Consider the following 17,328-nt stretch of genomic DNA (forward strand, 5'->3'; position numbering starts at 1 on the left):
TAATTATCATAATTTTTGTCAAATCCGGAGTAAGTTGTGATTAGGGCGAAACTAACTAAATGTAAACAAACGGAAATTTTACTGCAATCAGATGAAACAGGCAAAAATCTACTAACAAATAACCACAAACATTTTTTTTAATGTTACACTATCGAAAAATCCATGCAAAGCGAAAGGCGAAAAAAAATTTATCTCAAAACAAGCTTTAAAATAGATTACGCTCTTTCCTTTGTTTACGATAGTACAGGGCGCAATTTTGAAACATTTCAATGAACGGGTGAAATCAAAGTTGTTTACCAACAAAAGCGAAAATAGTAAGAGGCTCATCTTTAGCTGAAACGTAAACACGGCGAAAAGTGAAGGGCGAAACTTTAAAGGAAATCAAAACAAGGCGCATAGTATTGGGCGAATTGTTGCTGTCATACATGTTCGGGGCGATTTAATGAGGGCGTATTCTTAACGTTCCGCATTTATGGGCCAAATTATAAAAATGATGAGTTTTTAAGAGAAAATGAATAAAAAGGAAATTTTACACTCAACACAAATAAAAATGGATCAATTTTACGATCATAAATGTAATTCCAATAGAAAAAATATGGCTTAGCATTCAATTAAAAATTAAATCAATACGTGCAAACTTGCTCGATTTTTCTCCAATTGTTTACATTTTGCTAGTTTCACCCTAACCACAATGTGCTCAGGAAATGTCTAGATTTTTCGAAATGTTTGCAATTTATTTATTTTTTACTTTTATCGCTAAGAATTTTCCCCTCAAAAAATGTTGTAAGTCTCAGAATCTAGGTAAGTTTCCCAAGATCGTGAATTGCGAATTTTGAAGTCCAGGAGATTCAAAGCTTGTCGAAGCCTATGATATCGAAATCTTTTTTCAATACCTAAAATTTATTTTCAACAAAATTTCATCAAATTTTTTTCGGGCATATTTGTTTTTTGGAGTTTTTATGAATCTTTTGATTAGGTTATAATTATAGAAATTCTCATTTCATTTGTTTTTGATATTTATGTACTAGAATTTTTATGAAATGACTGTCTAGGAAGGATCTCAATTTTATCTTAGCCTTAGAATTATGACAATTGATCTAATTTCGTTGGCTTTTATTTACATTTATAGTTGAAGAATTTATGCTTACAACCTATATCAAAGCCAGATCTGAGTTATCTACATCCCTCAGGGCCCGAGGAAAACAACCCGCGATACCCGTTAGAGATGTCTTGGCGAGCCGAGACCTCAACTATTTGAATTTAATGTATGTGTTTTTAAAACGGATAGATTTGATTAGTTAGTGTCATCTTGTGTTCTCCCAAGTTGCTAGCTGCCCATCAGTGTACCCCCATGTTTGTCTTTTTCATCAGAGTGTCGCCTAGCTCGAGATCAAGAGCACATTGCTCTCCAAACCTTGTGTTCACAATCCCTACCCTGCCATCCATTTGTTACAATGTGTTACCCCTAGCCTCGAGATAGCCGCGAGTAATCGGCCCCCGCTTTACTAACGTTAGTTTTAACATTCAAAGTGTTTTTATGTTACTTCATACACGAAGTTAACGATTTTCAGAGTTGGTTGGAAATGCTAACATGAAGCTTTAGTGTGATGATTTATTAGCTAGAGAATGATCTTTAGAAGAGGGTAGGTGGATAGTTCCGTTAGAGTACGGCAGTATGAAAATTGAATAAAAGTTGAAAATGAGCGAAGGGCCATTAATACGACAGTTTTTTTAAGATCGACGCACATTTTTGTCGCTAGAACTATTCCACAGCCACAGTCAGTTTATGAGCAAAAAGAGGGACGCACATTTTTGCCTGTGGACTTGGAGACATACTTCAAGTCCCCGCGTACATCGTACGGGTTAGGCAAAAATGTGCGTCGATCTTAAAAAAACTGTCGTATTAATGGCCCTTCGCTCATTTTCAACTTCTATTCAATTTTCATACTGCCGTACTCTAACGGAACTATCCACCTACCCTCTTCTAAAGATCATTCTCTAGCTAATAAATCATCACACTAAAGCTTCATGTTAGCATTTCCAACCAACTCTGTTAGTTCTAAGTAATTTTGTTATCTAAACAATAAATATCGGCTCCGCAAAGCTACAGCAAATGAGCCTGGAAAAATAAACGAATTATTAAAAAGAAAACGTGAATCAGAGATTTTTTTTTAGTTACAAAATCATGAAATCATATGGGTGTGGGATCTCAAAACTATTTTATTTTAATATTCAGAATGTTAAAAATTGGGCATCGACATATATCTTGAACATTTTCCTAAGCCCAAAATGTATGAAATTTATTCTGTGTGCACTGTACTGTGTTTCAAATCCAGAACATTATAAAATTATAAAATTCAAACTCTTACAATTTAATTTTGATTCCTATGTCTGAGATTTAACTGATAATGAAATATTCAAAATCTAAATAAAAACCTAATAACAAAATTCATGGGATTACCTAACTCTGAGAATTTTCTTAAGTTCGAGATGCTTAGTATTATGACATAGGGTAGAGCGCTACTTCGTCGTAATCACCTATTTCCGTTCTATCGATCAGAAAAGATCAATAATATCAATGATTTCACCGTGCACAAATCAATAGTAGGTTTGTTCCGATGAGTTAGTTCATTAGCTACAACATAAATCCTATTAGAGCACATTGTATGAATATTTACGCTCATTGTTCTCAAAACAAAAGAAGCGCTCCTATCGATTGCCCCTTTTCTACGTTTATCCGTAGAACGAAGAAAATCTAATGGCGTTTCAATGCGTTAGGACGGAATTGAAACTCTTAGAAAGAATTTAGAATCAAGGAGCAGTATTAGATTTTAAACAATATCTCAACCATTTGTGACTCTTTATCAAATCCAATGGTACGTATGGAAAGGTGAATAAATTTAGAAGTCATCTTTGATACAAACATTCAATTTTTTGTTCAAACCCATTCAAAAATGAAAGGTAATGCGCGGGTCGTGCTTTGTAGGATGGAAATTAGATCAAAACTCCTACGGACGCTATGTGATTTCATTACAAAAAGCATGAACAAACGATCATTGCTTGTTCAAAATCAGTAAGCTTTTAAGGCTTTCCCAAATGAGGTCCCAGTTGTTGTTATGACATACACATAATCAAATTTATTGTTTCACCAAACTCAATGTCATATTTTTGGTCACACCCAACAAAAAGTTGCCTTGACGCAATTTGATAGAATAACATCTTCGCGAGTTTTTATTTAACCGTAGTTTAGCAAAATAAAATAAATGCAACAGATTACTGATATTCGCATGATTTCTCACATATTTGTTCATCGTGTACGACGGTACTCGAAGCATCGGTATCTCAGTAAAACTCTTGAATGATGTAGATGCCCACATAAAAGCAAATCGTAAAGAATGCTCTGTGAGAGAGGAGTGTGAGTACCAGTGCACCACTCAAATATTCGGGCTGCGTGCTCTTCTTCTCTTCGTCGTTCGCATCGCGAGCGGTGGAGAGCGTTCTTCGTATGCTTGAGTCTTCATTACGATGCGAATGGTTTTTCGCATCAACGCGATGCTCATGCTTTGATCCTCACGAAGTATATTCAGGATAAATTTTCAGACTATTACTGGGTAGTATCCGGAAAGGAATCTCACAAAAGTTTTGCAACAGCCAGGAAAATAAACACATTTAAAAACAAATGGTGGTAATTGAAAATGTGTGCATAGAAATTCGTTTAAAATAAAACCGGGAAGACCCCGGTAAAACTGTTCATTGAATAGTTTTTGAATGCTACGCGTTTCGTAATATTTAATATGCTCTAATGATGTCACACGAAGCGTATTGGCGCTGACATCGACTCTCCGTTCGGAAGCTATTTTTACTCTAACGGTGTTTCTCATTAATGTTTGTGTAAATGAAACAAAAAAAAATCCCTTTTGCACTAGCTCACGTAAACCCATTATCAAAATCAAGACACTCGTTAACGCCAGTAATGAGTTAATTAATGACGTCAACGCGTACAGCGTAAGTGAGAGAAACGATAATAGCAATGATGCTCTTCATGAAGAGGATCAATCCGGCTGTGTTCTTCTACGAGTGGCATTGCGCGCGAAGAACGACTGTTGGGATCACGTTGCTGTAAATTTGAGAGTGAGTGACCCATGCTCAATGGGTACATGTGGTCACTCAGCGAATGAAGGGAAGGTGGGAGAAATAAAATAACACGATTTGCTACGTCAATATAAGCGATCACACACGAAGAATGAACTGCAAACGCATTGCTGTTGTTCTATTACCGCGATGGGAAAATAGTCGATCAATTAATACGCACACACCTGCTATAAGACCCATAAGGGCATCTAGCGATGGAATCTGACTCTTAACACCAATACGCAGAGAGCATTTCGAACAGTGAGCTACCAAGATCTCAAGAGAGCAAGACGATAACAACATCATAGCTGTATGCTCGGCGCCTAATACATAGGTGCCACAGTCGGAAGAAGTGTTAGTTTGTTTACTAAAATGAATCGCCCATTTTGTTATGGTAAGTTTTGCTATAAGAAATGCTGCTCGTGTTTATTAGCGAAATTCTCATCAAAGCTAGATTAATTGCGTAGGAAATCAGTTTGGCACGGCTTTTGTGACGAGCATACACCTTCCGGTGGTATGAAACAGGTCCATAACAGTCCAAATCCGCAGATAAAAAATTTTGTTTTGAATTTCTGTATAGCACAATAGTGAACTTTTTGTGAAAATTAACGGCAAAGAACTCACTAACACTGGGAGACCGTGAGTTCCTGCACACCTATCATAAAACCGTCTCGAGCTGTATGCACTGACGATACATTACTTATACTACGCAAGGCTTGTTGTAAGTGCACGCTACAAACTATAGATCTCAATGCGTACAGCTGAGTACAAGAAGTTGTTCGGATTATGCACAACTGATGAACAACCGTGATCTTATGATCATTGCCATAATGATCATGTTTTTTTTTTTTTTTGCTTTTTTTCAGTCTGTGAATTAACCACTTAATTCGAGCAGTCGAAATGACGTTTACTACCACTCGAACTTTGAAATAAAACATAATTTTGAGATTTTTTCTTCAAGAACCTCGAGAAAAGTAGCCAAGATTTGTGCGTTTCATAAAAAAATAGAAATTAGTCTGTTCAGTTTTGTGAAATCGCTGGTAGAAAGTCACGCCAAAACTGCTTGACAAAGTAGTCAATTATGAAAGACGCATGTATTCGCGTTGACGGAATTGGTCCTTTCGGTGGAGTGAAAAACGCACCCCTGGGGTAAAATGGCCCTGAGTTGTTTTTCATAGCTTTCCGATTGTCAATTCGTGAATTTAACAATCAGCATTGCTAGTTCATTTCTTGAACTAACATTCTGGCGCATGATATTTACAGAATTAGTAATGGGAAAGCAACGAAAAACCGCACGGGGCCATTTTACCCCTGCTCAGCCCCTATCTGCTGATGCTTGCTTATAGCGAATTTGTTTATCATCCAATTCCAACCTGGATTGGGTATCAAGTTAGGGGCTTGTTTTCTAGCAAACGTCAGTTTGATTGTTTGTTGTTATAACCTGGCACGGGTCGACTTTCGCACTGACAAAAAGTTCGGGCTTGCACTGGGTTGGAACTGGTTCCTACCTGGGAATAAACAAATTCGCTATTGCTCTGTAACCCCAAAGAATGCGACTCACAGAAAGACACTCACTCTCGTCTCGTAAAATAAGCACATGTTGCGATTTGTGGATATAATGAGCGAAAAGGGTAACTCACTTCTCTGAGCTTGACACAATCTAACAATGTATTTGTTATCTGTGAGTTGCCTATGCAATAACGTATTTTCAAGGTGGGAGAGGACTAATCGTTGGTCGTAGTTTGTACAGATCACGATCTGTACAGTTTACGACAAATTGAAAATCGGATCATGCTCGATTTCCATCGAACCATCTTCAGAACTTTATCCACCAAATAAATTAATGCACTAACGCTTCATGTTGATATTAGTATAGACTCTATACTAATATCAACATGAAGCTTTAGTGCGATATTTTATTTGGTAGATAAAGTTCTGAAGATGATAGATTGATAGTTCCGTTAGAGTGCGGCAGTGTGAAAATTGAACAGTAGTTGAAATTGAGTGAAGGGTCATTAATGCGACAATGCTCATCAAATGCGCACTCCTGAGGGGATTTGAGATATGTCCTCAAATCCACAGGCGAAAGAGTGCGAGCTTGACTTGCTCTGATACTGTCTGCGGCTGTGGCATAGAAATGGAAATGGAAATACCTCAAATCCCCTTACCCATCAAGTGAGCTACACACTTAGAAAAATTCAGCTAAATTTAGGTGCTCTGAGACTGACATATACGAGTGTCAATTTTGACATACAATTCAGTCATATCAAACGCAAAATTCAGCTCAATCAACCGAACTTTACGGCAAGTTATGAATTTTGCAGTCTCGAAGCGCTTAATTTTACATTCAATGATTGTTTACGTCTCATCCTTTATGTCAAATATGGATTTCGTCACGTGTAAAATTATTTATTTCTAAGTGTGTAGGTAAAAGTGTGCGCATTTGATAAGTATTGTCGAAATAATGGACCCTCGCTCAATTTCAACTACTGTTCAATTTTCACACTGCCGAACTGTAGCGGAACTATCAATCTATCCTCTTCAGAACTGTCTCTAGCTAATAACTTGTCACACTAAAGCTTCATGTTGATATTAGTACAGCGTTTCCTCCCAACTCTGAAAATTTTAAACTTCACATATGAAGTATCAAAACACTTTGATTTAATGCAATTTTAAATAATTAATTGAAGAGCCTTTGGAAGACTACAGTACATAATCAATATAGAAAATTTATGTGTAAATCTATTATAGATATCTTTTACACAAAACCGTAAAAAAAATCTGCATCCTAAGCTTGGGTGTTCTAAAACGCGTCATCCTGAGTTCAAATAGGATAACCCATTACAACAGAGTCCCAACATCTGCAAGAGGGCAGTGACCACGTCCTTGCAAACAAGTTGCAGATGTGAGCAGACATAAAAATCGGAGAAAACACCATTAGCACGAAATTTATGTGCTCGGGAAATGAATTTATTGATTTCACTGCGCGCTGTTGCTACTCCGACGACGGTGGGGTCCGGCCGCCGAGGGCTGGCACGACTCACAACTCCATCAACATCATCACAACCGGTGGATCATTTCCGTTTGTTTACCCTTCTTTTTTTGCCGGTTGTTATTTCCTGGATCGCCCACCTGCAGCAGCAACAGCAGCGCTCCGTTCCTCCACGATTCAGGAAACCAGTTCGCGGTTGGATGTTATTATTTGCTGAAATTATGAGCCATATAGTTATAAAATGAATGAATTTCAATAATAAATCTGATTGAATAATCAGAATTTATGCCGAAAATATTCAAATCACAAACCGTAGGGCCGTATGTGTTGCATGCCGATGGGCTTCCGCTTCGCCGCACGCTTCAACGCTGCTCTCTGTCTGTGGGAGAAGCCTGGTGGGAGCAAGTTGTTGGTAGGCAAAATAACACATCCATCGTTGAGCACCACCGCACCGCCGCCACCGGTCGACAGATTGGGGGTGGCCACGCGCGTGTTTGGCGGCAATTTATGGTTGGCACATGAGGTCTTTGGCGGTTGAAGCGATATGTTTTACGAGACGACGATACCGAGGAGCTACATTTTCTCGATTTTCTTCATTCGCGCGCGCCATGCGGATTCTCAAACCTCTGCGACGACCACGACGACGACGATGGCAATAACTAGGTACTAACGAAAACCATATGATAAATGGCAACAAATGAACCGTTGAAGGCATACAACAAGGTTCTGCCAAAACTGACATTCGTTTGGATTTATTTTTTATGCTTTTCTGCGGTAGTGCAGCAGTGAGAAACTGTAGGCTTGTGTGGAGTGGAAATGTTCGACAATGTAGCAAAGGACAATCTAGTTTGATTCAGTGCTGAAAAAATACATAGTTTATGCTGTTGATTTGGTTGGTGCAGGATGATGTTACTAAATTTAGTACCCAGGTAGCACACTTTCTCTCAACTATCAAGTCTGTCATAGTGGGTCAAACTACAAACTCGAGGGATTGTAGCCCTTTCCAAACCTTCCATTTTGGATGGCTCGAGTGACACTTGCCTTTGAAACAAAAAAAAAACACGTCTACTGAGGATTCATATTTCTAAAAATATCATCTATCAATGAAACAGTCATCGGTCGTCATTGAAAAGCAATGCAACTTTGTTCTGTCAATCTAAATGAAACTTTTATTGGCTCTGTTGTCTCTATTTTAGCATATTTCCTGATTTTCATCTCTAAATCTATGGAATCTACACGAAAACTATATTTGAACGAAATTTTTAAAACAGTATAAGGAACATTATGCCGTAGACTACACATTTTTATATCATATGGGTGAAAATTTCGTAGAACAAATACTTTAAAATTCTTCACTTCTTAAGATATCTTCGAGCATGAAACTAAGTCAAACTTCAATTAAATCACTTTGAATAGTCAACCTCAAATCACAAAGTTGATAGATAACTCATTAAGCTTCGCTATGAAAGTTGTTACAGCAGTTTTCGTTGTTTCAGTTTCGAGATACAAATAATATAAGCCGTAAATTACTTTAAAAAAAAACATAAAATTAACTTGAAGCACCTCTAAATCATTACCGATGTTGCTGAAAATTTGCACAGAAGTTCAAATTAATATGACGAACAGTAATCACGGTTGACCCGGTGCATCCGGAACATTTCTGTTAAAATGAACAGGTCTACTGGTTACTCCATGAGTAATAAGCGCCGAAAACCGATTATTTAAGGTGATTCGCTGTGACATCCTTATTCTCGGAACCACTTCGAAACATTAAGTGCACAAATATTAGCTTCTACGACACGTGCAACATTCAAATTGTTACTCCACGTTTGCTGCACTGCAGCATGCATGAAGTAGCAATTTCAGGTGAAATTGAGCACTGATTTCCGAGATTTGTGTAATTGAAAATTTGAAGTGGAAGTGCATGTATAGCCTACGTAGTGGTCATTTGTGGACTCAACAAGAAATCACCTTAATCAAAATTAACTTGGCGCAGGAATATAGATCTCCAATCGTTTCTCGTATAAAATCAGTTTTTGAAATTTGACTCGGGTCCAGTTTCACACTGAAAAAAAAATGGGGGTTCAACCAGAATGATTTGAAGCAAAAAACGCCAATAGATTCAATCCGTGCTCTTAATTCCTTTTAGTGTCCATTTTTACATTACACTTCACAATTTCACAAATCAAAATAAATCAACCCATTGACTGTTTTCGGCAACCAAAACTTAAACGTTAATTTTACTGTTTTCCCTTCAAAACGCTTCGCTGAATGTATTCAAGCGATTCCTTAGTCATTCAGCTTCAATCTTATTACATTTTTACGACTGAGCATTCCTGTTATGCCAGATTTTGCTTTAAATTAAATATACGCACTACAAAATGCGGCTGATTTTGAGTTGCCGATAATAGAATAGCTGGTTGACACTTAGTTCAAATGGAAAGGTTCCTGAAGAAATAGAGGCTGCTGCCTGCCGACAATAGTCACACTCACCTGAGAAGTTTGGTGCGTTGTAAAAACATTTTCGAACAATTTTGGACAATTCTGATCGTTTGAAGTGGATAGAGCAGCAAGCATCAGATGAATGCAAACACGTCATAAAGTCTGGAACGCGCAAAAATTGGTCAACTTCAAATTGGTGTACTTCTGTTAAAAATGCATAAAATAAACCTGAAATGCTACATTTGGAAGCTGAGTGTATCTACAATGGTTGCTATGAGGAGTTTTCACCGTTTGCTCTCCAGTTTTCAAAATGACGTCCAAGCAAGAGGAGCAGCGTGTCAAAATTTTGCTCGCGCAGCAAGAGAATCCGACGTTCTCACACGCCGAGTTGGCCAAATTGCTGGATGTGGCCAAATCGTAATCCGGACGTGGCAGCGAAACTTATGTGAAGGCGGATTTCAAGCAGCTTCCAGGACAGGAGTTTGATTGCATTCTAATGAAAATTTCAACTTCCAAAGTACACTCCAAGTCCTCTAGACCTTCGGCCGATTGGCTTTATTTTATGTTTATTCAGCTCAAAGCTGTGATTTACGTATCGAAATAATTCTGCTAACAACCCTTCTTAATCATTGCCAACAGCGACATCCATCTTCAAAATGGCAACCCATTGAAAATCTTTTCCCTACATTAATTTGGCTCACTAATTTGTTACCATCATGGCCTGTCCGTTTTTTTTTTACACCGGCACACTAATTGGATTCCGACCCGATGGCTTTAATTTTAATTACCTTTCTTCTTCCTCTCTTGCAGGATTCTCGATTCAGCTAAGCGATTACCGGAGCGTAAAATGTGAACCAACCACCAATATCAAGACCAACAATAACAACAACAATAACACCATCAACAGCAACAGCAACAGCAACGGCATTAGCCACGTGAAAGCTAATTCCTCAAGACATTTAACGGTAAGTGCTTCCTCAAACCATTCCGTCGTCAACCAGTCGCCTTCGGCATCATCGACAGCAGCAGCCATAGCGGTACCGACGACGGTGCTAAAATCCGGCCGTAGCCATAATAATTATCCGAATAAAAGAGAACAACAGATGTTAATTTACACGCAGCCCCCATCAGATAAGAAAGGAGATAAATCACCCTCGCCTGTGATGCCCGTGGGCACCAACTCATCTTCCAGCAGTAGCAGCAGCAGTACAACAGGTCGTCAATCGTGCTCGGGTGGCCCATTCCAGTACGATACCACCTCGCCAATATTCCGCGATCGAAGCATCGAAGAAACGGAAGCCGCTCATGATTTATTGTCCTTATCGCAGAGCCTGCCCCCACTTCCGGCTCCGTGCGTCGTGACAATCCTTCATCCCAGCTCGGAACCGACCGTGAACTTTGTCACGTCTAGCACTTCAACCGCCACAACTCACACCCCGCTAGCCACGGACCAACCAACGGCAGCGACGCTCGTCCAGAACGGCAGTATCATAAACATCGTCGACGGAAGCTACCAGTATCCCCCAGGATCGGGGCCGATATCGATGATTATACCGTGCTACGAAATTACAACCACGACAGTTCCTGTGGCGAAGACCATCGCTTCGGCCGCCCCGCTGACTCCACCCACTTCGGAGCATTCGTCTGACACGGAAAGCAACGGTTCTTCCCCAACCGCTCCAACGTCGGTGGTCTCATTCGTATCGTCTTCCAACCAGCTCATCAAGAGGAAAAAAGCTTGCCCCTCGACAACGCTGGTCGCACAAGGCAATAAAAAAGCCAATCTTACTGTATCGGAACAATCGGTGTCTTCTACAACCGTTCACCATCAACCTCAGAATAAACCGGTAGCAGCAGAGCTCTACACGTACGATGATCTCATTTCCAGTGATGGACGGTCCAAAAATCGCAAGAAGCCTACGAACTCACCACCCAAGGATTTATCCAGTCCCATCGTCGACCAAAATCAACCTCCAGCGGACACCAACCCGGCTCCGGTAGCCACGTCCCCAAAAGGCAAATACCGTTGCCCAGAGTGCGGAAAAACCTATGCCACTTCCAGTAATCTCTCGCGTCACAAGCAAACCCATCGAAGCCTAGATTCCCAGTCCGCAAAGAAATGTCAAACCTGTGGCAAGGCGTACGTTTCCATGCCGGCCCTAGCAATGCATCTACTCACCCACAAACTGTCGCACAGCTGCGGCGTCTGCGGTAAGCTGTTCTCCCGTCCGTGGCTGCTTCAGGGTCACCTCCGGTCACACACCGGTGAAAAGCCGTACGGTTGTGGCCACTGTGGCAAGGCCTTTGCCGATCGATCAAATCTGCGGGCCCACATGCAGACACACTCTACCGACAAGAACTTCGAGTGTCAACGGTGTCACAAGACGTTCGCGCTGAAGTCCTACCTGAACAAGCATCTGGAGTCGGCGTGCTACAAGGAAGACGACATGGTTGGCGGGCGGAAGATCTACCACAGTAGTCAGGATATCGATCGGGATGAGGCGCGGCAAAGGGAGTTGCAGCTTCAGGACGAGAATAGTAGCATGACGATCGATGTCGTTACGACGACGACCAATACTTGCAGTGGGTTCGAAGGGTTGACCGCAAGAAGCGGTAGTACGGCTCGCAGCGAAGACGGTGATGGGGACGACGACGACGATGATGATGATGATGATATCGACGAGGATGAAGTGATCGATGTCATTACGGCGTAAGGTTGCTTTTAGGCTAATTTTATTGCAGTTGTACGGCATCTCCGAGCTTGATCCATTTTGGAATCAAACAGGGTAAGATCGTCGGATCTCTTCAACTTTCATCATATTGCATCACTTATACTACACTTTCCTCTAGAAATTTCTGAAGAAACCCATCAACGTGACATGCGCCTCCAGCAAAGCACACGTAACGCGTTGGAAAATTTTCATTACTCTGCAAAAAAAAACCTCTCCGGAAACGCGAAATAGCTTTCAGCCTAAGCCCAGCTTTGCCACACTATAGCTACCCTACACGCCTCATAAGCTATATATCTGCTACTTTCTATTTTTGCAACGTTCATGCTTCCCTTTGTCCTTTCCGCCTCCTCTTCCACTTCGCCAAATGATCCAATATCATTCCGCCTAAGGAAGGACATCCCATCATCGGGAAAATATCGAACGCATTAGTGAATCACTCGCTCCAAAGCGTAGGACTTTCCAATCATACAGTTCCCTTACATTCCCCACCCACATTCCGACAACGAACCGATCAGGAACGAAAAAATACTCGATGAAAAGTAATTTTAAGGAGGAAAATAAATTACTTTTAAATGATGACTCATTGCCGAGGTTTTTCGGTGTTGACTTTCGAATCTCTTCCGGTGGAGCAGGCACTATTTTACAGCCCGCTTGAGTTGCTGGCCATTCGCGCAAATTCTCGCGAATCTGCACTCCACCGAACTAGGAGATAGAAGACCCATCCACCTGCCTCCGAGCATTCCTTCAAACTTTCTACTTTCCAAATCAGGATGGGAGCGCGAGCAGTGTTATTAATGAACCTTCCTGAAAGCTCACCCTCCTTCCTCCCACCCGAACGAAGTAGGTATAAGCGACTACTCAATTTCCTCGAAGCCTCTCACCATACCAATTGAGGGGGAGTTTCAAGCTACGACGACGACGACGACGACGACGACGAGAAAAGGGCTTCCATATTTCTACCCAATATTAGAATCGCAGAACGCAAAAAAAAATCGCTATTCGCTTGGAACGGGATCGTGATGGGACAAATAAAACTCCCCGACAACCATCCTACGAAGCGCTCGCCTCAATTTGGTTTTGAAAAATTGCGTTATTGGAAATTGATGACTCGCGCCGAAGCCCTTTTGTGTCTGGCCCAACCACTCGCGGGAGCTATTTTAGGATCGTCGTCGGGGGCTGTTCACACCCCCACCAGACCCCCGAAGCCTCCGTGATGCGGCGAAGAGAGGGGAACAAATTTATTCGTAACAGTTACACAGATTTTGTCATTCATCATTTGAGTTCAAGGTGCTCTGAAATGCGATAGTATTCTTTCCAATACGGTTCGATCTTAACGTGGCCAGACGGTTCGAATGCATTGTACCGCAATCCGGGGACAAATTGATCACCCGGGGTGAAATTGATCATTATGGAGTTGTGTTTTTAGTTGTCACGTAGAAAATTTTCAACGAATATCAAGATAAATCTTGATAGAATCTCATCATGAGATTACCAATGATTGCATTCACGAGTTTTTCATTGCATATATGCATGCATAAATTGTATTTAACTGACGTTCAATATCATTCAACATAATCATAAAGCGGTATTTGTCGTTAAACTAAGCGTAGGACAACGAGATTTTTATTTTGCTTAGTAATTTACTTAATAATTAAAAATATTAATTTATAAATTTTATTCTAAAATAAACAAACATTCAATTCAAAGTTTTGAAATTAGGGGACATTCAATGTCCTTAATTGAATTCAATTTTCATATTTCAAAATTCAGTTCCTATCCCATTCAAACTTAGGTTCCAAAGATGTACAACCGATTTTCAGTTGAATAATGTTTATTTACAATAACTGGACTGAAAATTCGCTATTTGAAATGCATTTCATATAACAAACCGGTTTAAATAAGTACGTCACATCGTATTTTTACATTTTAATGTTGCTAAATTATGACGGATAAACTGAATTTCGTTTGAGTTTGTCCTTTATCTGTGTTCAAACAAAAATCTATCAAATAGCGAACGCTGTAATTCAATAAATTTTATGTTAAATCAATTTATTCATATTAACATATTTTTGTGAGTTTGAACGGATGAATCCTCGTTTACACAAGGCATAGGACTGTACAGTAATGACCTGATTTTGTCAGCCCCCTTTTTGAAAACATTTTCTAATGTTCTACGACACTCATTTGATTTTTCAGTCGTCTTATTGCACCAAAGCATACCTTAAGCATCCATCTTGAAGATCAATGAGAAAGATTTGGAATTACGGTTACGTGGAACTATTGAAAAATAAGAGTCTGATGCACGGAGCGGCTGTCAAAATCGGGTCATTATTGTATTTAAATTTGCAAACATTATGGTACCATTTTGATAAGTCATTGTCCGGCTTTGTTTCGCTGATTATGCCATGAAAGTAGCAAATCGTATACTGACAATTCAATACGTTACATTCGTATAATCTCCATTGTATAAGTAACGACGGCAGTCCCAAAACTGCAGATGAAATGAAAGTTTAAGACAAAAGCAGTTCCAGTTGGGACGTAATAACTATGAATATTAGGAAGAAATTATCAAAATTTCGATTTAAAGAATTATTACTTCAAAGGCACCTTTACTTCCCTGGTGACAGAAAACTGAACTAAACTGTGCGTCATCCAATAGGTCTTGTGCATGAGCATGAGCATGATTGACCGCCCACGGTTGCTATTCTGTTATTGCCAGACCAGCTGTAATTACACAGAGAACCAACAGACGATGCTTGGGACTAGCAATCATCCTCAATGTGTAAAAACTGGTGATCGCGAATTAGGCAATACCAGCGCCAGCCGCGCCTGAACGCAGGTCAAGAAAGGAATGGGTAGGAATGTGTTGACGTGACACTCGCTTTGATGGAAGTCGAGAACACCTCTGCACTTCCACGAGGAATCACTGGGATATTGGGTAATAGGGTTGGGTTTGCAGCAGGGTTCGTTTTGGTAAACGATAAGCTGAATTGATGTCCTAACAATCATAAAACGCGAAGGAGATTGGGATTGAACCCACGGTCTTCAACTCAGTAAGCAAAAACGTTTGACACTAGGCAGACGAGCTCCTTTTTAATCATCGAGTTGCTGTTATGTTATGCTGTTGTAGTCATGTTAACAAATAAAACGATTGACGAATCTTGAATGTGGATGGGCTTGAGATTAGACTCATGATGTTCTGCTCAGTAAGCAAAACCGGTTGCTCTAAGGCCACCGAGCCCCTCATATCACATTAAAGCGTTACTCAAGTTTTCATAACTATTCACACCCGGCACCGACGACAACGAAAAGTTTTACAAAATACACGATAAACAAGCGATCTTACCATACATTTTTAATATGAGAGGACCTGGGACCGCGTTTTTCTGCTCAGTAAGCAAACCGACGATCTTTGAAATCCTAAAACTAAAAGCTACGAAAGAGTACTTAGGCCTTCATTAAGATCCACTTTCACGCGACGTTCAATGTTTCGATTTTCTCTTTACGCATGGTTCAGGCAATCATAACAAGCTATGACCGAATGAAATTCAAATGAAATTACGTTCAACAGAAATACGCGATAATTCATATTTTCAGCGGTTGATGGACTACGACGGCGATTACGACAGCGACTACGACGGCGCCTACGATAACGACAATAGCGAATTTGTAACTTACCATTTGTCTAGGATAAACACCTTTGCCCGGCACCTCCACTGGGCCGCTATCTGTCACTGTTTGCAAAATATTTAATAGCAATTACCTTTGTTGTAATACTTCCTGTATTGCCATGGTCATCTGGGAGGAGGGTAGCATCTAGTGAACCGTTCACGGCCACCACCTACCGCCCCTCCAGTCTTGGGCGTATCCAGCGAGACATCCTTCAGCTTACTCACAATCTCCGACACTCAATGCAAATCGCAGGCACACTTACGCTAGTTACGAAAAAAACACACCCGTGCAAAGAAACGGATCCAATAAACGTCACTCTCGCGAAAGCACACCCGTCGTCGTCGAACGGCAAAAAAAGGAATCGGTGGGAAATTTTATGATACGGATTTCCACAATCAACCGGGAATGCACGAATTTCACCACACCCAACTGCGAAACACGTTCAGAAGCACTTTCCGTACACTTTCGTTCGAAAACACTTATTTTTTTTTTCAAAAATAGTTGCGATTGAACCAACATCATCTCCGCGTAAATAAACTAAAATTTAAATCATCACTCGCGATGCCACAAATTTCTGGACCGGGAGAAAAAATCAAACAACGCAGATAGCGTCAAATCTTCTGTTACTTGCAAACATGATGAATCATGTTTTCTTTCTCGATTCTAAAACTTCTCGGAAAGCGAGAAAACCACCACTCACACACGTATAACCGTCCGGGAGGCAGAGTGCCAGCGCTAATCCGGTAAATGCAGCCGAAAACTATGAAAGCGAATGCACGCACAAAACAGAGAACAAACTTAAAGCACAACCGTATCCAACAAAAACATTCAGTCACTCACCAACAAGCGACCCACCCCACTTGCCTTCACTCACACAGCATGTAATTGAGGCATTTTTCCATATAAAATATACACTCAGTCATTGAAAACAAGGGTTGAGTACCATCATGGAAAAAACAACGAGATGACTGAGCTACTGACTGAGTGCTCGACTGTCAGTGACTCGTTTACTTCCCAATCATTCAGACTCACACGGGGCAGTGAGTGATGAGGCGGATGGCTGTTCATATTCACATGAAAATGACTCATTGAACCTGACTGTTTTGCGCACTAACAGCAACCTTCTATCTATTCGAGATGTCGACTTAAGCAAGCCATTAGTATCAAATTGCACTAGTGGTTAGTGATTTTTTCGAGACACATACGATAGGTCTTGTCATTCAGAACTGAAGACAGCAAACTTCTATTTAGTCGTACTGTCAAGTTAAAGCAAGCAATAAGATGTCAAATTGCACACTAGCATCACATGGTGAGTGAATTCTGAACTTAGCTGTCCATCATCTAGAGCTAGGATGAAAA

General features: G+C 40.4%; 1 protein-coding gene across 1 annotated transcript in view; it reads left to right on the forward strand.

Moving 5' to 3' along the window:
- Positions 1–12,315, forward strand: part of LOC135709461 (myosin-G heavy chain-like) — a 113,237-nt gene extending 100,922 nt beyond the window's left edge. Inside the window, exons 2-3 of the mRNA XM_065231813.1 lie at positions 10,376–10,530; positions 10,687–12,315. Of these exons, the coding sequence (XP_065087885.1) occupies positions 10,376–10,530; positions 10,687–12,279 (1,748 nt within the window). The 3' untranslated portion in view covers positions 12,280–12,315. The remainder of the gene's footprint in view (positions 1–10,375; positions 10,531–10,686) is intronic.
- Positions 12,316–17,328: the final 5,013 nt, after the last annotated feature.

The sequence above is a fragment of the Ochlerotatus camptorhynchus genome, unplaced genomic scaffold (genome assembly GCF_037179485.1).
Source record: "Ochlerotatus camptorhynchus isolate MF236.1 unplaced genomic scaffold, CSIRO-AGI_Acam_v1.1 ptg000361l, whole genome shotgun sequence".
In the NCBI taxonomy this organism is placed as follows: Eukaryota; Metazoa; Arthropoda; class Insecta; order Diptera; family Culicidae; genus Ochlerotatus; species Ochlerotatus camptorhynchus.